Source organism: Platalea leucorodia (assembly GCF_965183815.1).
Source record: "Platalea leucorodia genome assembly, chromosome: 10".
Taxonomy (NCBI): Eukaryota; Metazoa; Chordata; class Aves; order Pelecaniformes; family Threskiornithidae; genus Platalea; species Platalea leucorodia.
Genome location: NC_138832.1, coordinates 70,030 through 94,377, shown reverse-complemented (window position 1 = coordinate 94,377; position 24,348 = coordinate 70,030). Strand labels below are relative to the sequence as shown.

General features: G+C 41.0%; 1 protein-coding gene across 3 annotated transcripts in view; it reads left to right on the top strand.

Moving 5' to 3' along the window:
- The window catches only part of LAS1L (LAS1 like ribosome biogenesis factor), a gene marked incomplete at its 5' end in the record, with an annotated part of 33,068 nt that extends 10,935 nt beyond the window's left edge, over positions 1–22,133 (top strand). For 2 of the 3 annotated variants that reach the window (XM_082323391.1, XM_082323392.1), the window contains 6 exons: positions 5,431–5,516; positions 6,469–6,684; positions 7,883–8,018; positions 8,605–8,984; positions 11,406–11,547; positions 21,714–22,133. In XM_082323391.1, the coding sequence (XP_082179517.1) occupies positions 5,431–5,516; positions 6,469–6,684; positions 7,883–8,018; positions 8,605–8,984; positions 11,406–11,547; positions 21,714–21,804 (1,051 nt within the window). In that variant the 3' untranslated portion in view covers positions 21,805–22,133. Of the gene's footprint in view, positions 1–5,430; positions 5,517–6,468; positions 6,685–7,882; positions 8,019–8,604; positions 10,997–11,405; positions 11,548–21,713 lie in introns of those variants that run through there. The other variant, XR_014229395.1, reaches the window with a different exon arrangement.
- Between the last annotated feature and the right edge of the window lie 2,215 nt (positions 22,134–24,348).

Here is a 24,348-nt window from a genome sequence, read left to right as displayed (position 1 = left end):
TTCCTGTCTTTCAAAAAGACCTACGTGTGGAAATATTTTAGGATAGCTGTAGACTATAAAGGAAACGTTTAACTCCTGCACAATGTGTTGGGAATTTCACTGCTTTGCAGTCATTTCTTTAGAAGGTAAAGTGGCAGTAGGATAGAATTGTTTTTACATCCTTCCTTCTTCAGGTGCATGTGATAGCGTGGATTACAGGGCGCCAATGAATTAGTGTGCTTAGGAGATGCTGCTTCCAAAATTAAAGCAGTTTAAAAAGTTTGTCATCTATCTGGGAAAGTGCTAGAACTAGGTGGCGCATCTCAGGAGCGTGATTTCATTTCCAGCTTTCACTGTCAGTTTTCTCAGAGCTTTGTTTGGAATTCCAGCCCAGTAACTTAGGTAAGCGTATGAAAGGCAGGTGCTAGGTGTGGCCTAAAGAAACTTCAGAGATGGGACAAGAATCTGTGAAAAACAGCATCACCGGATCCTTCGTTCCAACAAAAAAGTCTGATGGTATAGTGTCTCTAGGGTATGTGTCATTTCTTAAGTAACCAAATCTGGCAGTAACGCTTTCATAAGAACTTTTTCTTCACTGCATTGTGCTACATTGAATAAGGCTTTTTCGATGGTTCCCTTAAGCACAGGCTTCAAATAAGACAAGGAGGAAGCTGGTTTCTATGACTATAAAAATGTATTTTTTTGTGTCTTGTGGATTTTGTTTCTGTTAGCTGTTTCATGGTTTCCTGAGTGACTCTTAATGATCAGGCAACTTCATTAAAATAGCTGCTCTGATATGCGGGGAAGTCCCCCGCTTACAGCAGCCAAGGAGGACTGTTTCACAACTCACAGCTTGCAAAACTAGCAAAGAGCCAAACCCTTCAGCAGTGACGCTACTGCGTTTTGCAGTTGCATTTAACCGCCTTGTGTGTTCACTGTTCAGAGGGAAGTTTTGGCAAGAATGTTTTTACTTTTGTGTCTGTGTGTGTCTGTGTCTGTGCGTGCGTGTATTATTTCCAGTAAGTACCGGTTCCACAGTTCCAGACTTTGGGCCAAACTTGGGGAAGGGGTTTCCAACCCTTATTCCTTTTATTTTACAGGCTCTCTCTCCATTCCTTTTGCTTCTTTAAGCAGTATTAACTCCAGAAAGCCCCAGAAACTGGGTGTCAGGTTACATACTGCTAGTTTTGGTACTTTTCTGTATTTTTCTCCTCTTATCAATTGTAGATGTCAGGTAGGCCAGCTGCTGTAATGAAGCATTTTCCTTGATTTGTGGAGAGTGGTTTGACTATATTCACACATGTGCTTATTCTTGGGAGCTGGCAGAGCCCAGGTAGGGAGAGGGCGTGTGTTATAGGAGAATGTAAAAGTCTGGTCACTCAGCTTATTATTTCTCCTGGCGAGTTTCTTATTCCTTTATCAGGAGATAAAGAGAGAAGTGGGACAAGGGACTTGATTGATACCTTTCTTCAAAGCCAAATAGGTGACCCTTAGCCTTTGTCGTCTTCATTCTAGCTAGCACAGCTGGAAACCAAGTGCTGAGCATAGCTCTGATGCTGGGTACCGCTGGGGGTGGTGCTGGTTTCCAGGCCCCTGGGCAAGATCCAGTCATGCATCATGTGGTAGCTCTGCACGGGTTTTGATGCACTTCTGCAATGCTCTTTGTGAAGTACCTGAAATAATAGTGATGTCATGGGAATGTTTCGCCAGAGTGACAGTACAGGCTCAGCTCCGCAGTTGTTTCAGTGTGAGGCAGCAGTCATTGGAGCCAGATTTTAGCAGGATGTTGAGGTATAGTCATTTTCCACTGACTGTTGTCAGATCAAAGAGCTACTTCATCCATTCTCAATCTCTGTTTTTGGTTCAAGCAGTGTAGGCCAGATGCTGCCATGCTTCCCCTTATCTAAGCCTTCTTTATGCCTACTTTCCCCATTTTAATCCTGCAGCGTGAAAATTATTTACTTGAAAATCAATTTAAGACTTAAATATAATAAAAATTCACATCTTGAACCTTGCTGGAGTGTCCCTTCTGCAGACCAGCTGTTTAAAAGAAACAAACCTACAAGCATACAGTTGTGTTTTTTTCCTCCCTCCGAGCAAGAACATTCATATATTATAGCAAAGACTCCAACTAACACTGCAGTGAGATTGCTACCTTCACTACACTTTTAAAAACACCTGTGTGTCAAAGTTGAGCTGGGGAGGAGGGAAAAGCCAGAAAATCCCACTAACCACTTGTCTCTTGCCATCTTCTTGGCAGCCTGCTGACGGAACCATGATGACTTATTCAGGAAGTTTTGGAGTTCGCTTCATGCAGCCAGGTCCTTGTCTCAAAACCCAACTTGCCCTGTTCTCCTGTCTGGATCCTTAAGGGAGAATCTTGATATCATACAGTTATTTGTTTTGCAACATGCAAGTGGCTTAATAAAGAATCCTATTCCAGGCCTTTATGTTGTTTAACATTAGAAAGTTGCTTGAATAATACAGTTTTGATTGAGAGAGAAAATGATTTTTCAATTAATCTGTGTTTTCTACTGAAGCTCTCCTCTGTTGGAAGACTTCTACTGTGGTGCTCATTTCAGAGTAATAACAGGACAAAGGCCACATTGCATCTGAATAAACGCTACACTAGCTTACATAAAACAAGTGTCCTTATGGACAAATGCTAAATCCCAGTAAGAAGCAAGTTGAGCTCGCTGAGCATGATGAACAGTCAGGCAAATCACATGTACGTTCTTCTTGTGGAGGGGGATACAGAGGTGGGTTGGAAGCCTCAGAATGGTAGAGCAAACTCTAGGATTTGGCACTCGCTCCCATATTTCATCCTTGAGTGCCTGCTTTGTCTCATGCTATTTTTATTCCAGCATCTGGATGCAACTTGGAAGGAACACAAGCTGTTGTATTTATAGTTAATGAAAGGCCATGCCTATATCCAGCTTTTTAGAACGACCTACACATTTTCTTTGAGAGCCCAAAATAATTAAAAACAGTTCCCAGAAAGGATTCATACATGCACCTTCTACTTCTGTTTATTAATAATACCATGTTAACTGTATTGCAAATGAGACCCTATCGCGCTCTGGTTTCTACTGGTGTTTATATAGCAACATAAATACAGTGATCTGGCATGGCATTTCTCTTAAGTGCAGATTTATCTTCCTTTAGGGGGAATTCTCCATTAAATGTTCTTCTGTGAATAGTCACAGATTCTCTTACTTCTTCAGAAACTCAATAAAAGCTCTACCTTCTGTAGCCCTTGCTACCAGTCCATTCTCCACCGTGATATTTGTTTGAGAAGATGAATAGTATTACGCTACCAAAGCAGCAATGAGTGTGCAAGTGCTTATAATCAAGTCACTTTTTTACTTAAAAAAAAAAAAACAAACCCAAAGAAACTCCACAAGCTTTAAACATACATTTGTGCGTATATGTTTACATAAGTGAACACAGAGGTTTGTAGAAGTTGTTTTTGAACGCCATTGTGGTAATTGCTTCTGCTTTGCTTTGTACCTGTCCTGAAATGCCGCAACTGTTTACTCTTTCAGTCACATGGAGTCTGTCGTGTATCACAAAAGCAGATGGGCTAGTGCTTTCCCAGTGGCCCCTATGAGAATCTAGTTTTCTGAAGGACTGGCTAATGGTACGTTCCTTCTCAGCTGAAGACAGGGTTGTTCTTGCAGTCTCCTATGTATTTCTGAAGATGCTTAATTTAAGTACTCAGCTTCTTGCTTTCATTTAAGAGAGACTTTTTTTTTTGATTATTCACTCACGGAAAATAGACTACGCGGGAGGGAGGAAGACTGGCGTGGAAAGCATTGACAAGGTTGTGACTTCATTAGGTTCGGACACTTGGATTATGGTCTCAGGGATAACAGCGTCTATGAGTTCTCTTGAATATGTCAAGTGACCTATGAAAGTGCTTTTTTAATTTAGAATGCCCCTGTAATTCCGAGTAAAGCCTTTCATTCCCCTATCGACATACCCTGTAATTTGGGGTGCGCAGAGCGCAGAAGATTCCTTTAGACCTAAAGCAAAATGAACTGACTGCAAAGGATCCTCTGCAGTCTGCTTCAGAGAACTGACCCGGTGTACCTTTCATAGTCACATCTTGTTCTGCTTAAATGGTTCTCCATTGAAGCGGCCATCTGTGTGGAGATGTCCTTAATAGTTGGTAATGAGCAGTCATTGCATGTAGGAATAATGGTAATTATGCTGGAACAGCTTCCAGAAGCTCCAGAGAGTTTCCAGAGAAGAGAAGGATTGATACTGAATTTTGTTTTTAGAAACAAATTACATTCTACCACTTGCCTTCTGATTTTCCACCACATCATCTATTTATGACAAAATGGTCCAGTGTTTGTGTGTGTTGTTTCTGCACTCTGAGGTCTTCAGCTGCTGTTTGTATTTATAAAAATCCTGTATTGGATCTAAGTCATGCCTGAATGTTTAGATTTGAAAGTCAACCCTATTGGAGAAGACAAACTTTCTCATCTATTCCATACCAAAATATGCCGTGTTTGACATGGGTACGACCATTCCAAATCCAATGAGTCTGAGAGCAAAAGCAGTTGTTTCTGCGGAATTTATTCAGTGTTTGAAGATGGCCACCGTGATTTTTATTCTGAGGAGTGTTTATTTTAGTGCTGTATCTTTGCATGGATAGAGAAGCTCATGGATAGAAGTGTGAACAGAAGAACTCAAGAGAATCCCATGGCTGGATATTGGGGTAGTTGTGGGAATTTGACTTCTGTTGCTTTTGCTGTATTTTACCTTCAAGTGTCAGTTCAGCCTACCTATGTGGGTCCCCTCAGTCTTCCACTTGCATTAAGCCAGCCTAATAGGAGATGAAGTGATCCTTGAGCTGGGCCATTCAGTACTGTCAGACTAACTGAAGTTCACAGGATAGCTATAAGGGCAGGAGACATGCAAAAAAGAGCTGTAGGTGCTGTAGGGAAGAGCAGTTGTGACCCTGCTGCAACTTATGTCCTGAATAGTTGTGTGAACTGCACCTTAAGGTGTGCCTTGCCAGCAAGTCAACAGGCTTGGCTTTTCCCCTGAAATTTAACCTAGCTCTGTGGGTCAGAGGTCCTCAAATCTTGGCTGGCCTGCTGGCAGAAGACTTGGATCATACTGCAAACCATAGGTATTTCAGTATGGTAAATGTTCCTGTGCTTTTGAAATACCAAGGTGTTTGCCTCTGCAACTCGAGCAGAAATGTTTCCTTGAAGGTTCTGGTTCTGCTGCAGTTTGCACAACTGCACATTCCCTCCAAGTCCAGTGGGATATATCCAGCCCAAAACTGGCATACAATTTTAGTGCCTTACAACAAGCTACATTACCTCCTCCTAGTTCCAGGTATTTGGCTCTCACACTTGTTTCAGAACCGGTGCAAGTGGTGTTTTGATACGTAAAGGAGTAACTGGTGTTAATAAGGCTCTCTGATTGCTCTAGGGAGACAGTGGCTGAAGCTCTTCTCAGTGATGGCTTTCTCATCCCAAAGATGGAGTGTCTGAAGATGCTAAATATCAAGTATGAAGGTTAGTGTTTTGGGCACCACATAAGTAAAAAGTCTATAGCTAGAGTTATGTCCAAGTCTGTTCTTTTTTTCTCATTATATTGAAATCTGACAGTTCTCTGCATATTTTTCACATATCTGGGTCCTTAAACATCTTTTGATCTGTTCTCCAGACCCCTTTATGGCCATGCTTAGCTATTGCTTTTGCATAAATCTCTTACCATGGAAGGATAGCTCTTCAGCACTGGATGCTGCCTGGCCAAAATGTCTGTTGAAGCTTGCATCTCTGCCCTTATCTGCAATAGTTACTGATTTAATGAAATCCTACTAGTTTCTTTTCTACATTGAAGGTTTGAAGCAAATCTAAATGGGTTTTTTTGAGCCTCATTTGCTGGTTGCATCTTAGTTCCATGTTGCTGCCCACATGTGTGGAGTTGCATGGATTTTCTGCAAGAGAATTAGGTACCTAGAGGCAATGAAAATTAATAATTTGTCTGTTTCCCTGGGACCTCTTGGAAACACCAGCCAAAGAACTTTCCAAGAAAGATCCTCAAATTTCTGTGACTGTATTACAGTAGTAAAAATTTAGGAGCTTTTTGATTCTATGTTGCTTTGCTCAATGTACTTTCTCTTTGCAGTATATTTTTAGACAGAATAGCTCTTTGTTATGTGTGAAATAAGCTGAAACTGGAAAGGGATTAGCAAAACAGGTAGATTTTCCTGTGGTTTACCATGTGATTAGTTCAGGCATTGTAATTTTTGCTTTTATTGAGCTATTGTGTTAATTTGCTGCTTATTTTACTTCCCTAGCATAAGAAAGTAATAGTTCCAGGTTCAGCAAGGATCCCAGGAAATACCCTGGAACCAGTGATCTCGGAACAAACTACTTTAGTTTGGAACAAGTGTCACAGCCACGGTTCGCAAAAAATCACAAAATGGTGATTTTTGGCTTCTCTTTTTTCTTCTTATTGCAGCAAACAAAGAGGTATGGCAGTTCAAAATTCCTCAGACGTTTTACTGCTTTTGGCAACCTTTGCTGACAGGCCTCCTTTCCCGAAGTTTTACACAGATCCTAATAGAGAAAATGTTTATGGAGTTGAAGGAATGTTCTGACTCTTCAGAACTCCGTCCTCAGTTCTTGATCAACTGGATTTCTGAGATGCTGACTGGCATTGCCAAAGTAAATGCTGGTGAGTATGTCTGGAATTTCTGGGTGTAAGAAAATGTAAGAGTCTCTTCTGTACTGTTGCAAAAACTGGGAGAGTGGTGTGACCTTTAGATGGAAAGTGCAATAACCTAATTATTACATTTTGTCATGTGAATGTAGAGCTTTTATTGTTGCATTTCTTGCACTTTTCAGCCTGCAGCTTATGTATATCATACATTTCTTAGCAAAAAATTGCAATTGTTATTGGCAACTTTGCTGCAGCCTCCCCAAGACAGGAAAAGCCAATTTCTCCCATGAAAGATCAGGCCCTTAAGTGCAGATATTAGTACTTGTAGGAAATAACAATAGCAGATAACAAATAAAGATGTTATATGCCACCTGTTATGAGTTCCCTGTTCCCAGTTCTTTCCTCACTTAACAGAAGCCTGCCTTTACAAGACACTTATATAGTCTTGCTGTCCTTTTTTAATCCTATCACAGGATTTTCATGCCTTCTAAACTTACACAAAAGTACTAAGTAATATTTTGTTTTCTGTTTTTAACTGCTTAGAACTGTTTAAATTGGCAAACTGTATGTTCCACTCCAGAGACAGGGGCACAGAAGAGCTTTAATTACTCGAAGCGTGTCACAGGAATTCTGTTAACAGGACTTTTATACTGCGATATAGTGTATCCCTGATGAGTTTTCCAGCTGGTTGTTTTTGCCACCTCTTCTGTCATCTCCTGGTCTGCCTCAGTCTGCACCAAGATTTTGCCAGTATCTGTGGCAGTCATGGGTTCATGTTTGATGCTTTCAGTCAGCGCTGAGCATATCTATTATGTACCAAGATCCCTGAATGGTAGTAGTTCCCAGCTGTTAAGTCTACTCATTGCAGTGCTATTGGGAATGATCTCAGGTCCCAGAAGCAGTATAATGCATTTATTTGGGACAATACTGTACAAACACATCTTGTGGCTTTCCTGTCTGGGATGGCATGCACAGAACCAGCTTGGGAACATCCACGCCTCACTGTGGTCACGTCATGTGGAGCTAACCTAGCTGCCCGTGCATTGGCAAGTCCCTTGTGACAACCTTGATGTATTTGGTCAGTACATCTGGTCTTGGACTTGGGTTGGAATGCAAGCTTGTTTGAGGATGGTGTTCCAGTAAAAATGCAAAGGGATGAAGGGCCTATTTATAATGAATTTTGAGCACCTTGTTTTCATTATCTTCTTTGAAGGGAAGAAAAGACAGCACTGTAACAAACAGGTGTCCGCGAAGGAGCTGTTCCTCCATAAAGTTCCTTTGCAGTGGATAAGACTGACTGATAATTGCTTGGAAGCTCCCTGCTGGGCCACCCCACACCTTCTTCAGCTGTAAGTGTGATCCTGTGACCTAGAAAAGGGCCAGCAAACAGTGCTCTGTAACAGCTTTGGCCAGCTCCCTTGTGATCAGCTGAGTTATAGCTGCATTCCCTTCCTCTCCTTTACATCTAGTAGAAATTGTGGCAGGTGCATATAAAGCCCTGGTTGTTTCTGCTCATCTCCCCATTGATTCTACAAAGAGAAGAAGGAGGACAATTTAAAAGGATTGCACCTCCAAAATGAAAGCAGGTATTATCTGGGGAGGTATTAAAGAAGCAACCTGGTCAGAAGAAAAGTGACTTGGTAGCAGAGATGTGACTGCTTACACAGGTGATACAAATTTAGCACAGGTGGTAACTTTTTCACATGAAAACAGCAAAGCAGGAATTCTGTTAGAAGTATCCCAAGTCGTTAATCACAAAGAGGGAGTATTCCAGCATCCACCCACCGGGCAATAATCAGATTGGTCTCTTAGAGGAGAGATATGAGCGAGCTGTCCCGGAGGAAACTCACACTTAAAAGGCTGCTCAGCTTGATGAACCTTCACCTGGAATCTTTTTTGCTTTTAAGACTTTTACATTACCCTTTTCCTTTCTAGGATCCTCACAATCATGAGACCTCGCTTGCCACGTTCTTCGCGGAAGAACCTTCTCTATCTCGCTTCCGTTTACACAGAAGGGGGTGGCCCTTTGTCCAGTCCCGGCCTCCCTTCAGACTGCAGCGAACAGCCAATTTACACTATAGAGAGCTTACAGTGGAGGGCCAGGCAAGAAAATCAGGTCAAAAATCAAGGGCAGACTGTAGAGAAACAAGAAGATGTGCTGGAGAGAGATGATGGTGTAGAGGAGGTGGAGGAGGAGGAAGAAGAGATGGTAACTGAAACAAGTCCTTTGGAAGGACTTGCTCATTCTGGTAACGTGGTGGCTATTGCTGAGAAAAGGGCAGCACTGCAAGGGTCCGCCTGGCAGATCACTGCAGGTAAAAAATGACTTTGTAAGACTTAGACAATCTTCGTCACTGGCATATGTTAATTGAAATGCAAAGGCATCTCAGCTCTCTGGGCCTGGCCAGAATTGAAGTGTACTTCAAAATCATCTAAATACCAAATCACTGAAAACTGGGTTTTTTTCCAGTCTTCGGTTCATGTGCAGGAGTCATCTCTCTTAAACTCTTAAAATACTGTGAGTGTTTTTTCCAGGAGCATGTTGTTACTGCCTCATTAAATTTTTTATCAGGCTTTTCCAAACTGTTTAAAATTTCAGTGCATCCAATTGATGGGGCAGCATATATGCCAGCTGTGAATGGCAAAGAAAATATGGATGTTTCTTGGACTTCTGTTTGTCAGAGTTGGGGGTATTTGAAAGCACAGTTTGGCTGTGCTGGAAAGCACCAGTCATATGCTCATAAGTTCCATGCTCTAGGAAAATTGTTGTTATGACATGCAAAAGAACAGTATATCCGGTGTTTTGTTAGCTTTATTATGGTAGCTATACTTTCTCATTGGGATGGGGGTTCTGTAGCTAAGAAGATTTTGGATGAGTGATTTATGGAGGGACTTGAAGATAGGAGGAGGAGGTTGGTGGAGAGGATTTGGAGGTAAAGTGATGTTTAAAGGAAGAAGAAGAAAAGCAGCCATTAGAAGACAATGAACTCTTGTACCCCACCCACAGGGAAATTTTCCCAAGTCAAAAAAAAAAAAAAAAAAGATCTGCCTGAGCAGCTTGGCTTAGTTATGTGGATGTGAACAGCTTGTTAGAGCTGGATGTTTTGAGAACAGGAGCAAAATTGTCCAGTGACTTCAGTGACTTCCGTTCAGATCAAGCAAAGCTCTCACTGAAGGAACACGCATTGTGTCCTGAACCACCTGATTTTTGTGAAGATTCTGTTTATGTAGTTGTTTGTGGGTAAACTTAATTTCTGTTTGAATAATGTGTGTAGTTACCATCCTTAAACAATTTGAAACTATAGCCAGTAGGTATGTACAAACCCATGACAACATGTGGTATATCAACTATTTACTAGGTTGTTCCCCAAAGAGAGGATTTATCCTGTTAAATATATATAACCATAATTTGCCTTACAGCTGCATTGGATGTTACCAAATGCTATTTCTGCCCCATTTTTAATTGTAAAATAATAATCATTAGAAAGCACTGTCCTATGTCAAGATGTTTTGTTCTATTAAATGCCCAAGAATGGTATCAAAGGAAAAACAAACACATCTGCTGGTTCTTTAGGGCAGTGCTTGGGTTTTTGAGCAGATATCAGGTACACAAAACAAATCAGTTTCAGACGAAGAGGAGGAAATGGCCAAGTTGTACGTGATTAGCAGGGGTCTCAGCTAGTCTGTGTAATTATTGCTGGCTCTCTGGAGTGGAGTGTCTTATCTTCTGAAGGCTTCTGTCTGCTATTCTTTGCTGAGCTGCTAGTAAGCATTCCAGAAATAAGTGTTCTGGTATCAAGAAAGCACATAGGCTTAAGAAATCTTATTGTTTTGACAACGACAGGTAATAATTTGTATCTTTCATTTAGTTAGGTGTGAAATAAGAATGAAATTTAAAGGGGGGATTTCCCTATTGGGAACTGCCTTTGAAATTTTGGCACCAGAATATAGAGGAATGGACTCACTGATGTTATTGGTTGTGATGAATGGTTTCTCATCATGCGGTTTCTGGCCCCCATTGGAAGCCAAATTTAACAAATGTGAAGTCATGGAGAGGAAACAGCAATAGGTGCTCATAAAAACAAATAGCAGAATTTCCGAGACATTGTCATATTCTTTTTCTTTGCCATCTCATGCTAGCCCACCTGTCTGTCCAGAATTGCTTTATTGGTTAATTAGGCTTCCCCAGCCTTATACTCTTCTACTTTTGTGGCTTCAGTTCTTCTTTAGTCACTGTTGCACTGTTGCTGTGCAGCTGCTAATCTCAGCAAGTCATTAAGAAGCTGATGCTTAGTCTCACCAGAGGAATGAGCTACTGGATGCAAAGGTGCTATTTTGTATCTTTATATGTGTACAAATGGCTCTTTCCATTTACGGAAGTATGCAGAGTAAATTTTAAAAATTAACGTATGTAAGTCAATGTGTGTGTTTCAAACGAAAGTATGCTTAAAAGTGGAAGGTAAATATGAAGGGTTGCTCTAGAATACTGTGGGGTTTCTTTTAATGGACGTTGTCTCACATAGCAGAGTGACTTTCTTTGGAAGAGATAATAAGGTTAGAAATAAAATTAGTTAAAACTATAGTTCAAACTTATTTTTGCTTAATACCTGAGATAGTTCATTTTTGTTGAATGGCTGAGTTGCATGAGACAGTATTGGTGGGCTTGGGGGGATCTTTTTTTCTGGAAGTCTCTCTGGGGAGCTTAGACTTCTTGTTTATGTACTGTTTTTACCCAGACGAAGTACGATGGAAGGACTTTCCTCTTGGGAAACTCCCAGGTCAGACAGATGACCCTGATGGTCTCATGTTGGATAATTATTCCATGATGTCCCTGCTTGACCAGCCAGTGGGAGATGAGTGGAAGTCTCCCAATACACAGTGAGTAATGGTGTGGGCAGGACTTTGCCCCTGAACCACAAAATGCATTTGTCTCTCTGCCTTGTGCCATACGATGTGAAAAATTAAGGATGAGATTTCCTTTTTACTTCTGTTTGATTAAATAGTTTGACCCAAATATCTACTACTATCTCTAATACCTACTAACTGTGCTTTGCGTGGATTTTTCAAGTAACGTGTGTGTTTGGAATTAACACACACATATCCTCTTTCTGATGGTTCACATACTTAATGAAGTCCTTGATTCCAACACTTCTGTGAGAGGCAGGACCAAACCTGCCTCTCTTTATATTGAGACGTTAAATAAGTTATCCTTTTTGAGACCTCTTGAATGATATTAACCCCTGACAAGACCTATGCTTTGAGCGCTGCATGAATTTCCTCTCAGACTGTGAAGAGAGCAAGTAACCATTTGTCTTCTGATAGTTCATCATCCCAAAAAGAAGAGTAAATTTATACTAGATGCAGAAAAACCTTTTTGATTCAGCAGAAGAGCCCTTTGGTGTCGGCCAGCCATGAATCATGTTTCTTGCAACATGTTCCATCTTGGGAATAAGGCAAATTCCTGGAATTTGCACGTCTGCTTCTAGTCTGCAGAGCACCAGCACTCTGACTGTAGTCACAAATGGTAAAATACTTGATCTCAGAGACTTTAAACATAAAGCTGTTTGACTTGATGTTTGGGTAGGTGAGATCACTGGTAAGAATAAGGAGCTGCAGCAGAATTCTAACTGGCTACAGTAATCGGTACCATTTGGCCTCTAGCCAGCAGGCTCTGATGAGAGATGGGGGGGGGGTTCTTAATCTGATCCTCACTGGCTCAGTTGATTTTTCCGTGCACGGTAGCTGGAATCATCATTATGGAGGCTGTAATGAAGCGTATGTGGAGTAGTGTGATTCACTCTTCTGGCTTGTTTGTAAGCTGCTACTGGAAACAGCTGTAGCACATGCCCTTTCTGACTTGTGTGTTGTAGGCTTCAGGTGTTCTGTAATCCCAGTGTATTTCTTGGAGTGTTTTCTAGAGTAACAGGAATTAAAAATCACCTAATGATTCCAAGTTCTGCTCTACAAGCAAAGGAATTCCTCTAGATATAAACTTTGTATCATACCACTGATGTAAGTGTTAAAGGAGCTGGAACTTGGCCATAATGAAGTCTGCTGCCTGAAAATCCAGCACGTATTGCTCAATTCATTTGTTAATAAAAATTCACTAAAATGACTAATAAATGGTTTTTTGTCATTTTGCTTTGGACATCAACAAAATCTTTGCTAGTGTCAGCAGGAGTTAAAGTGAGTGCTGGTATTGAAGTGTGATTAGTTACAGCTTTACTCTGAGTGTGGAAACATCTCTGTTTTAAATAAAATTTAGAATAGAATTAAGAATAGAAAATTTTGGTCAAATCATCATGGAATGTAAGTAATCTCACCTGCATCTCTGTTCCATTCCAAGGAACGTGATACAATCATAGAATAGCCCAGGCTGGAAAGGACCTCAGAAGATCATCTGGTCCAGCCTTCCGTGGGAAGGGGAGCCTAGATGAGATTATACAAACTCCATCCTTGCCAAGTTCCTCTTATCTAATAGGCTAAGCTTGATAGCAGGAGGGGTAGTGCAAAAGACCCCCAGAAGAGGGGGGGGGGGGGGGGGGGGGGGAACCAAACAACAAATATGTTGCTATAGGATAGAAAAAAACTCTGTCAGCCAGCTGAAGATTTCCAAGAGGTTCTTGGGCTCAAGGCTTAGCTGAAGTATATACGTTTCCAGGAATTTCTGCTCTGTACCATACTGTAATGGGAAATTTTGCTAAAGATACTTAGCAGAGGCAAGAACCTTGGAATAACATGGGTTATCTTCAGGAAGCAGTGCGCTCTATGCCATAGTATGCCACTTGACTGTGGCCCCTACCTTGGCTTGGAGAACAAGCTGCCGGTAACCAGAACAGAAATGTTTGCCAAGGCGCACAGCTCCTCTGTTCCTGGAAGAGAGAAACCTAATTTGCATTATAAATTCTTGCTCACATGTGCCAAAACATTCCTCTTGATATCTGCAAATGGGCAGCTGGAAGGACCTGTTTTTTCCAGTTTCTTTGCTGCTTTTCTTGTAGGTAATGCTTAGTCGTTTGGTGCTTGCAAGGATATGAAAAAACACGTGGTGACATTAAGGAATTCATGACAGAGCAGTTGGTGTAGATTGATTGTTCATAGTTCTATGGTTAGGAGGAATCTGCCATTTCATTTTATGGTGCAAAGTAGTAGATAGCCCTGGAGAGAATTAGACCTTTTCTGCAATGCCTGTCCTGGGGGCAAGGGTGGAATTTCAATGGTGGCACTTTGCAGGGAGGCTTATAGTGGCCGTGGAACTAGCCATCAGTGAAACCAATTACACAAGCCGTTTTAGAAACCTTGCTTTAAAAAAGGGAGGGGAAGCTTGAGCCACCAGTAAATATCTTGCAGTTAAGGTTGAGGGTATCATTCACTTTTTACCTACAGTATTCTGCTCTCTTCATGTACTGTGGAAATAAAAGAGGAAAAGCGATGTACACGATGTAGCTGACTTCCTGAAGGAATCGCGTAAGAGCTGATTTCTGCTGCAGTGCATGACTGTGTTACAGAAGCAGAATGAGTCCCTACTAACTGCTGCATTGCAGACCTGCACAGAGTGTGTTGCCTGTTCTGTGTAGCAGAATTATTTGTACTTCTTGAACTCTTACTGCAGAGAAAACCAAAGCAATTTACAAAGCAGGTGCATTCAGAATCATCTTGCTGACCCCAAAGTTCAGCCACTTCTTGGGTGGAACGTGGTAGCAGCTAAGACGAGCATAGCAGAAGTATGCTGGAAAAGTAGTATCCTGGAAACTTAAAATAGCAAAGGTCACACTTAGAAATTTCTGCTCACTGTAGGCTGTTTTTTTTGTATTGTCTTGAAAATAGTCTTCTGCATCAATTGTGGCATGCCTTTTCTTCATATTTTAATATGAAACAATTTCATCATATATTCAACAGTGAAAATGCCATAGAGGTATATAATTAATTGCTTCTAGGAATTTGTAAATTGTCTTGAAACTTGCTTTAATCAGAATTTGCTGCTGTCGTCTTTGAAGAGACCTCATTTTAAATAATGTCAATTACAAGATTTATAATTGCCCTTACATGATTCTCGTGTAAGTCACAGGACCTTGTTGTCCAGAAGGTGCCTCAAAAGAACCTGAGGCTTTGCTTCAAGTCATACCATTCTTCCTGTTCATACCTCCTTGGTTTCTGCGCTGCTTCTATTTGTGGCACAAAGGTACTGCAGTGCCTTAAGGCACCAGTGGTGTCATGACTGTAAAGCCCTACAAGACAGTAGCAGTTCGAAGAGTTTTTCTAGCCTAAAAGACAGGAAAAAGAGGAGTCAAAACCCACTGGCAAATCCAGAAGGTGGATTAATTTTAATTTATTGTTGTTAGCTGCTTTTGATATTGGAGAAAAAGCAAACCTGTGGGAAAGGAGCATGGTTTGATGGCTGGAGGCATGTTTCCTCATATTGTATTTAGGCATGAACAGGAGCAGGGAGAGATGACAAACCATTTCTCATGACAAACCTCTGTTACCTTATTGCCAGAGATGTGGGAATGGAGAGTGGGCTGGAGTAGTTACAACAGAATCCGAAAGACCTAGGACCTGTGCTCATATCAAGAAAACCATGGTTGCACCAGCAGAGCAGGAATCTGACTCTAGCCTGCTTTTGAATGCTGGAAATAAAGAAGCACCCTTTGCCAGAGTAGAGAATCTCATTGATGCTGTGAAGAATTAGCGTGGCAGTCTAGGTGATTTTTGTATTAGAAAAATAGGATTGAGTTGTTGTGTAAAAATGTTCGTTCCTCCTTATCACTTCTGATGGTGTGTATCCTACCTCAGCTCTATCTGCCCTGGGTTGTCTTGTATTGAGCGAGAAAGTTTTGTTTTCAACATTAAGCTTTGTCTGTCTGATTAGGCTCAAAACATTCTCTAACGTCCATATTGATTTGAGCCCACAGCAGTATTTTGCCTACACTGTTCTGTACTATTACAGGTTTAATACAGACTTTTCAAGCGAGTAGTGTTGTGGTGCACTGCAAAAGCCAAGTTGTGCTACCAGAACAGAGCTGTTGGGCCCTTCCTTGAATGGAAGCAATTAGTGTTAAGCTTGGGTTTTTTTTCTTTGGAGAAGGCTTTGTCCCTTCCTGAGACAAGCGAGAGGTTCCTGGATTTATTAGGAAGTGACAGAAGGAGACAGTTGGAATCCAAGAAGACAGCAAGGGAATAGAGGAAAATGGAGGCGGCTTCAAGGTAAAGTGGAAGATACAATTCTGGAAATTACTTGTCTGTTGCAAAGGGGATTAGGATGACCAGTTTATCTGGTGTTCCCTAGTCCGGTGTATTTTATGACTGTGTTTGCAGTTGAATTTGGTTATCTGCACACATTCCAATGGTGTGACATACTTTGCTTGCTTCTTATGGTAGATACTTTCTGATATCCAACTGCCTGATACTGTTTGCCTTGCAGTTTCCCAGTACCATCGAGAACTATTTTGTTGAAATGGAAGAAAGGGCATTTAGTTGAAGACACCTAATTAATGCTTTTCAGTTAGAAGTAGTATCTTAAATGTTGCTGCATGTGATTTCCCCCCCCCTTCCCTTAAACCCAGGCAATTGGATGATGAAAATGAGTGTGAATAAATGCACTGTGATGCAGCATTGGACACAATTTAAACTACTCATAGGCATGGAATGGCTCTCACTTAGCTTTAAAATATTCAAGATCACTGCTAACGGTAGTCACTGAGGACAACTTCATGGAAACCTTTCTGCAGAAGAACAACCTCAATTGGTTTATTTAAAGATTTTTTTTTAAAAAAACAGTAAAAATAATATAATGGCATCAGAAGTATGCAGTGACCTGGTGTAGCATACTGGGTTTGTTTTCTAGAAATTCAGTCTCAGTGCAGTAGTAGAAAGACCTGGGACAAATCTGAATTACAGAAAGCGGAGTCCTCAAAGAGCAGGAGCAAGCATACAAAGGTGACATTTCTTACCCTTAAGGAAAAGGGCATGCTAGGCATAGCTGCCAGCAAATTGTTTGAGCTGGGTCACTCTGAATTTTAAAGGTAGTTAATACTGGAATAAATTGCCCAGAGAGGTTGTAGAGTTTTCATCCTTGCAGACGTTCAAAACCCAGCTGGACGTGGGCCTGGGCAGCCTGTTCCAGACGACCCAAGCAGGGAGATTGGACTAGACAATCTTAAGAGGTTTCTTCCAACCTCAGTGATTCTATGAAGATATCTCTGCTCATTTCTCTTCCTACTACCTCAATGAAAATGGATAATAGCAATAAACTGCTGAAGTACTTTTAGTAATAACCTAAAAACTAACTGAAAAGAAGCTACCACATGTAACCACTTCTGTCCAAAATGAAAACTAATTTGAGGTGTTTGTAGGAACAGTAAGACTATACTGTGGAATCTAGTTAGTACTTGTCTTCAGGAGCAGTGTATTTGAGGACATATGAATGAACCACAAAGGGCCTGGGATTAGGAAAAAGAAACTTTGCAATACATATATTTTATTGTGTCTGTTTGGTTTTGTGCTGTCTTCTGAAGCACCTAGTTCTGGCTGCTCAGAGAGCAAACATGAGCGTGTTTAGGTTGTGGATTTGACTTCATTGTCCAACTTCTGTTCATCTAACAGTATTTGGAGTCTTATATCCTGCAAAAGAAACAGATATGTCTTTTTTTTTTTTTTTTCCTCTCATTTTTGAAAGGATGATCATTACTGGCTTCAGAATTGAAGATCTTTTGATCTGTGATTGGCCAGGGGAAACAAAGTCTTTAAATATCTTTTATTTTCATTAAATGGTAGAGTTCTCATAGGTTAGCAAGTATTATGCTCTCCTTTCACCTCTGTGACTGGGAGTTCTTTATAGGCCTGCCAGTAAACCATTTCAGCAAGTGGGTCCCAAGCAGCAAATAATCTGTCAAAAGGAAAGTGTCTCTCGTGTTGGCAAATCAAATTCTGCAACAGTCTAGATCAAGCTAATTGACCAGTTAATGTTTCCTTCCCTTATCAGTAGCACTAGGTTCCTTTGGAGGAAGGAATGCCTGGGCTGCATTTTGAAATATGATTTAGTCATGGTCAGGACTGATTGTATATTGATTGCAGACTAAAAAGTTGCAATCCAGAAATATAGATTTCAGTGCTTCATTGTGCAGACTCTGAAAAAAGCCAGCAGGTGTTGCTTTCCCCTCTGCCCCCAATAATTGCTTTCCATGTGGCCTAAGATACAGAGAGGAGCAATTGCAAGAGCTTTGTATATATTCAGCCAAGGAGGCGGTTTTCTTTTTCTCCTCATGTGCTGCGTCGGTTGGCCGTTTTTTGAACAGTGTAATGTGTCATGCAGCTTGTATTACTAGAAAATGCCCATGTAGAAAATGAAAAAGCACATACGAGGCCAAAAGCAACACATATTTCTGCATCTCTTTGGGTGGGTGAAAGGGGCAGACGGTTTCTGCCACTCAGATCACAGCCTGGCAGGAGGCCAAGGAAAACTCAGAAAGAAACATGAGGAAAACCTATTGTTACCACAAAAAAAAAAAAAGGAGCAGAACCTGATTTATTCCTGTAGCTGTGCCTGGAAACAATCCAAGCTTCAATAGGAGTGTTACAACAGCAGCTTGTTCATTCTTATTTCCCTTACATAGCAGCTTCTCTGTTTGCCGAAGGCCAGGTAGCATTGGGGAGGTTGTCTGACTTGCCCCAAGGCAGAAGGGAACAGGTTTTCTTGGCTACTTCTCATGTATTCTTCTATGTAGAAACTTTGTCCGCTCTATTGCAGCTACAGGGGTTTTCTGCTTCCCCTTCAAAAGGGGTTTGTATGGGCTATTCCAGAAGGGGTGTTTGCTTTTACTTCTTCTTTGATACTGCCCTCCAACTTCGCCATCTGCAGAGAGCTTTCTGCCAGGCTCACTATAGGCGTACCGCAGTATGGTATGAGAGATTGTGAAAATCTGATGCTTTACTTTGAAAATATCCATAAGATGCTTGGAAAAAGCATCTGCAGCATATGCCATGGGACATGCCCTTTCTAAAAGCTGTGGCCACCTTTGTCTTTCTCTCTGGCTCCACAGACTTAAAGCAAATGAAGGTAATGAACTGCAGAAAGGGTTTCCTGGAGCATGGAGGTTGACCTTAATTTGGAAAAAGGGCTTTGGACAAGTCAAGTAACAGAAGCAGAACCTCTTGCTGCAGCCCTAATTGACCAGGTCCCCAGATGAGAATGGAGCGCTTGGTGATCTTATCGTGCGTTTAATCTATGTTGTTTAACATCTGCCTGAATTCTGCCTGCCTTGTTTCAGGTCTGTGCTTCTTACTGAATAGTTCCTATGAATCTGTAGCAGAACTTGATTACATACCGGGAAAAACAGGTTTCAGCTGACAACCTCACTTTAAAGAGTAACTCAATCCTGAGAGAACATCAAGAGCCCATCTCAATTGCTGTGTTTCACTTCTTTTTCTGCTTCTGTTGTTGTTTCTGGAGGTTCGGAAAATTGGAGAATGTGCCTTCTCTATGCTGAAAGCAACAGCCTAGCTATCCACGAAGTTTTCCCCCACAAGGCTGCTGGATAAGTCATTTTTTATTCTTTCCCTGCTGCTGTTTTTCTGCCTGCCACTTTTCACACAGTTTGGCCTCTTGTGGAACCCTTTACACACAGTTTCTCTGGTTTGCCATCAGATCTTCCCAAAGACAAGCATGCTGTTTCCAAAACAGAATAGCCTGAATCTCAGAGAAGCAAAATAGTTCAAGAAGAGCTGAATCCAGACAAAACCAGTGAATTTTGAGGCAGCACTCCATTGTCACGTATCTAGCTGCCTTTGCAGATGTACTGGAAAAAAACAGTGTACTGGATATACTAGGAAAAAACCTAGTGGCAAGCAAGTGGCTGGGGGACAAAGTAGCACTGATTATGGAAAAGGCACTTTCTCCCTGGAATCCCAAGTAATAAAGTGCTGTTACTCTGCTTGGTGATACTCCAGTTTCATCCCTCCTGAAAAGCTGTTGATCTGCTGTGATGAGCTTGCTCTTGGCAACCTTCATGCAGTACAGTTGAGGCAGAGAATGATGTCAGTGTCTGTCCCTTGAGTCCCTGTCCTGGGAATGACAGCAGGCCTGTGAAGTCAGGAATGATGACTATACATCACAAGGGAGGAGAAATTATCCCATTAGCAGGCTGAATTCAGGATAGTTTCCAACAGCCAGAGGAAGACCGTGGGAGTCATAACACTGGGTGTGATAGCTGTAGTGTTTCTGTGTTGGCTTTGTCTGCAAGGCCTCTGGCAGTATTTCATCTGAACAGGGAGTGTCTGAGAGGTGTTCTGACCTTAAAGGAGAAATTATCTGTCTCTGAGGAGCTCTGAGCAGCAGCCTCTGCTATATAGCCAGTTATTCCAGTACTGAACATCTGGAAAAGGCATGGAGTTTTTTGGTGTATAGCTTGAAGTTGCTGTGTAAATAAACCTTTCCAAACATCTCAGTCTTGTTTGCAAAAATTATTTTCTGTCTTCAGAGGTTTTTGGTTTTGTTTTAACATGAGACATAAGTTCCTGTGATGCTTGGATACTTTGGAAAAGCTTGCAGTTCCTTCCTCCATGGTCCCAAAAGATCATGTTTTTGGTGGGTTTTCTGGTGTATGCTGTGCGTGTGTGTTGTCAAAGTTTGTGTTTAGTGTTGCTGTGGCAACCTCTGAAGCTTTGAATAGCTGCTGTCACCCTCAGGCAGATGTTTGGTTTTTTGTGATAAGCATATGTGCTTTTTGTTTGCTCCCAGTGTCAGTTTTACCTGAGAGGAGGGGCAAATTTGGCAAATAATGACTACCTGGAGAGTTTTCTGAGGGTGGAGTTGCTGACATGCAGTTGCTTTAGGGATTGCATCAAGTGACTGCACTGACATTTCAAAAATGGGATTCATCATTTAATGGTCATGGATAATGACTGGATTTTGTTGTCCTAAGGATGAGATGCATAAGCAAGTAGGTGAGAGGGGTGGTTAATATGTACTGAAGGTAAAGACAGTGACTAGGCCGGGAGTATATTCTTATCCTGGAGGATACTAGGTTGTAGCTAGGAGTGCATGGGCTCTCCTTGGGCATAAGGAATAGAGAAAGTGAAAAACATGCACAAGACAACCAGATTTTCCCTTTTTCTCCTTCACATTGTCAGATACCAGGTTTCAAGTGGATCCTTTAAAGATTTAGCTTTCACCTTCACCATTCTCATAAAATGAATAAAAATGATAAACCAAACCCTTATCCGACCTACTTAACAACACGGTAGTGATATAAGTTCCTTCACATAGTAAAACTTTGGGTAGGGAAAGGTTTACATATGTTCTTCAACTGTTCTTTCAGCCTTGTGTTTCACAGTGCCTTGTGTCTGGGAGCACTATATAAGATCTTACTGCTCCTTTGTATGCTGTGTTAGCAAGTCGTGTAAATGGGTCGTCGTTCGGGGGACTTCTGGGACTCAGCCCTAACTGGGTAACTTCTGCAATGAAAAGGGATTTTACGCCTGTTGGAGTGAGCCACCTTCTAAAATTAGAACTCACTTAGCATGCTGCGGGTGTCACCAAACAACTTCCTTCAAAGTCTCTGTAAATGCACTAGTTTCTGTGACTTCGTTGTAAAGCCATAGGAAGGGCTACTTTCTGTGTGCAGAATGTATAGGCATTGTAATATTTGTAACTTATGACAGACTGTTTTCATGTCGACTACTTGCTGTGTTAGCATTTCCCCTGATTAGCTTGTATTCCTAGCTGCAAAGGACAGACGAAGGTTCAGATCAAAATTGTTGTGTGGTTGCTTCTGAAGTCATGTCTCCCTCGCAATTGTTCGTAACTGGTAACCTTTCCTTTGGTTTGTGCTTTGGTACCTTTGGCACTGTTGCCTCTCTTGAACGAACTGATTAAAAAACTAAGGACGTTCCAGCAGCTAAATGTTCAGAGCTAAGAATGAGAAATGACATTTTGTTTTGGAAATAGAACTTGTTAACAAGTTTAAAGTGCTATCAAAACTACTGTGGTGATGTGAGCTTCTGAATCAGCTCAGTGCTTACGTGTTTTATTTCTCTTCCTCTCACAGCTCTGCAGAATTGAATAGTCCTGTGACAGGAGGATTGTTATGGACCCAGAATGACTTCCATAAAATAAAAAGTGGCCTTCAACTTTTCTAAGACAGCAGAGTGCTCTGCAGCTTTCAGTATTGCACAAGATAAGTGGCATGGAAGAACTAGTAATGGTGGTGGGGAAATAGCCACTCCAGGATATATTTCTTTTTTCGTGAAGATTTACTGATTTTTACCGTGTAAAATCAATATTTTATAAAGGTGGTGTGTTTTAAGTTCCATGTGTAGTAACCATTGTCTTGCTTAACCACTATCATGAACTTTTAGCTCTAGTTGATGTTTGCCAAATACAGTTTCTTAACTGTACTTCAGAATCCCTCGGTGTTCCTTAATTTTCTTCATGGTTAATAAATACGGCTGACTGAAGGCAAACCTTCTTTCTGGATCCTGTTTTCCTTCTTCACTCAGGTACTCAGGAAAGTGTCCCCGGTCCTTGTTAATCGGACTATTGAGCCCTTCCTATTTCAGTGACGCTAATATTCTCCTGTATGAGTTTGCATGAATTTGCCAGGATAAGATTGTGCTACAGTTTTCGTCTAGCTAGGGTTTCACATGAAGCTTCAGGGATCAAGCCTAGTAACAGCATGGCTGAATGCACTGTAGTGCATAAATATCTTTTTTTCCTCACCATTTTTTTCAAGTGATAGTCTTGAGGCCACTGCTGTCTCTTTTTAATGCAAGTTTTCTGCTTGGTGTGTTTTCCGTTCATGATTTTGCTGAGGTTGATAACTAATACTGTGGTCTTTGCTGAGAGCTAGTGCGAGTACTGCAGAAATGGACTCAAGTACCTTGTTGAAAAGTTGTTGAGAAAAAGAACTTCCAGCTAGTTTTTCCTAAATTGAGTTTTCTTTACCTGTGTTAAAGGTTCTCGGAACTTGGAGGCTTCTGCAATTCAGTGTCAAAAAATAGGACTTTAAGCACATATTTATTGCAGGACTCCTCAGTAAGAATTTGTTGGAGTGGATCTGCTAGCGGGTAAGACAGAGCCTTTCTCTGAGTCAGTCTAATAATTTGCAGTATTACAAACTAAACAGAAACAGGAACATGTCGGTGCAGTGTTGTGAAATGAAATCTTTTTAGTTCTTTAGAACTACTGCTGACGTTATGTGCTAATGTTCTGTAGAAAGGGATACAAAAAGGGACATAAAACCGCAGCGGTACGTTGGATAGGCTTGAATTGCAAGTTTAGAGCAGCAACTTCATGGATGCTTTGGGCTGGCTCTCAAGTAACGGCTTAGCTAAATGTCCATAATGTAAGTATTACTTATTTGTTCTAATTTTCGTCATCCTGTTCTACTGCGGTTACTCTGTACCAGACAGCCAAAAGTTGTTTAAAATGGATGATACCTTGTACATTTCCTTCTCTAAAAACAAGCAGTGCTAATGCAAAAGAACACAAACTTCTCTTTCTGTTAGGAGGGATTTTTCATGTAAGCCCTTCCCCTTTCTAGTATTAGAAATTTCTCCTTTTACCCAGCAGTTCCTCAAGCTTATTTAGGAAATTTTGAGTGAGGAGGATTTGTTCTTTCATTAACGTATTTGGTAGAGTATGAAATTACTTAAATTATTGTATTTGGTACTTCTGAGCTCTGTCAGTGCAAACAAGCGTAACGGTTCAAAAAGGAAGGTGTGATGCTGGTGAATACTGTGCTATATGTAACCTTTTTCCCCTTTGGTAAAGGTTTACATGGTAGAATCGTGCTACTACAGTTTCTTCGTCAGCTGTAATTACTGCCCCGTGTATCTGCCATTACCCCACCTAGCAAATTATAGAATAAAAATCCTGATCTCTGATCTAATTGCAGAGTCAAATAAAATAGTTAAATCCAGTGCTATGGATGACTTGTAGAAAAGCACAAAACTGCCAGATGCTTTAAAAAAAGAATACCACGATGTGAGGCGAAGCAATAGTAATGGCATGAATTTTAAACAAAGTGCTACTCGGGGTGGGTAGGCTTGAAGGGTAGGGGAAAAAAAGTTGGGAATGGCTGGAGAAAAGAAACATAAATGTTTTGATTTTTAAAAAGTGAAGAAGGGGCTTCTACTAAAACAACAGAAGTGTAAAACGTAGACAATTATGTATTGCTCTGTTCAGGATTATGAAACTTGGTGTTTGTTTGGTCTGGTTAATTCACGGGAGGAACAATGTTGCAGCTGCTTTCCCAAGTACCGGGGAAATTACATCATTACTATGAATAATGCATAATAAATGGATAGATAACCTTAACATTTAAAGCCAGCCAATTCAAATGACTTAAAAAGCAAGTAAGTAAACAGTTACTCTATTTGGTACTTCTGAGGTCTGTCAATGCAAATGTAACAGTTCAAAAAGGAAAGGGTGATGCTGGCAAAATACTGTGCTACATATAATTTTTTCCCCCTTTGGTAAAAGTTTACTTGGTAAAATTTGTTTTCAACCTGCTACTTACTTTCTTCGCTAGAAGCATATTCTGAGTGGGGATAGGAAAGGCAAGGGTGATGTATTCCTAAATTACTTGATTTTTCCTTTGCATTGGGCAGGACTTCTTGAGGCTGCTTTCTCCCTGTAAATTAATCTCTCCAAACAGATCTTTATGGTCCGAAAAAACATCT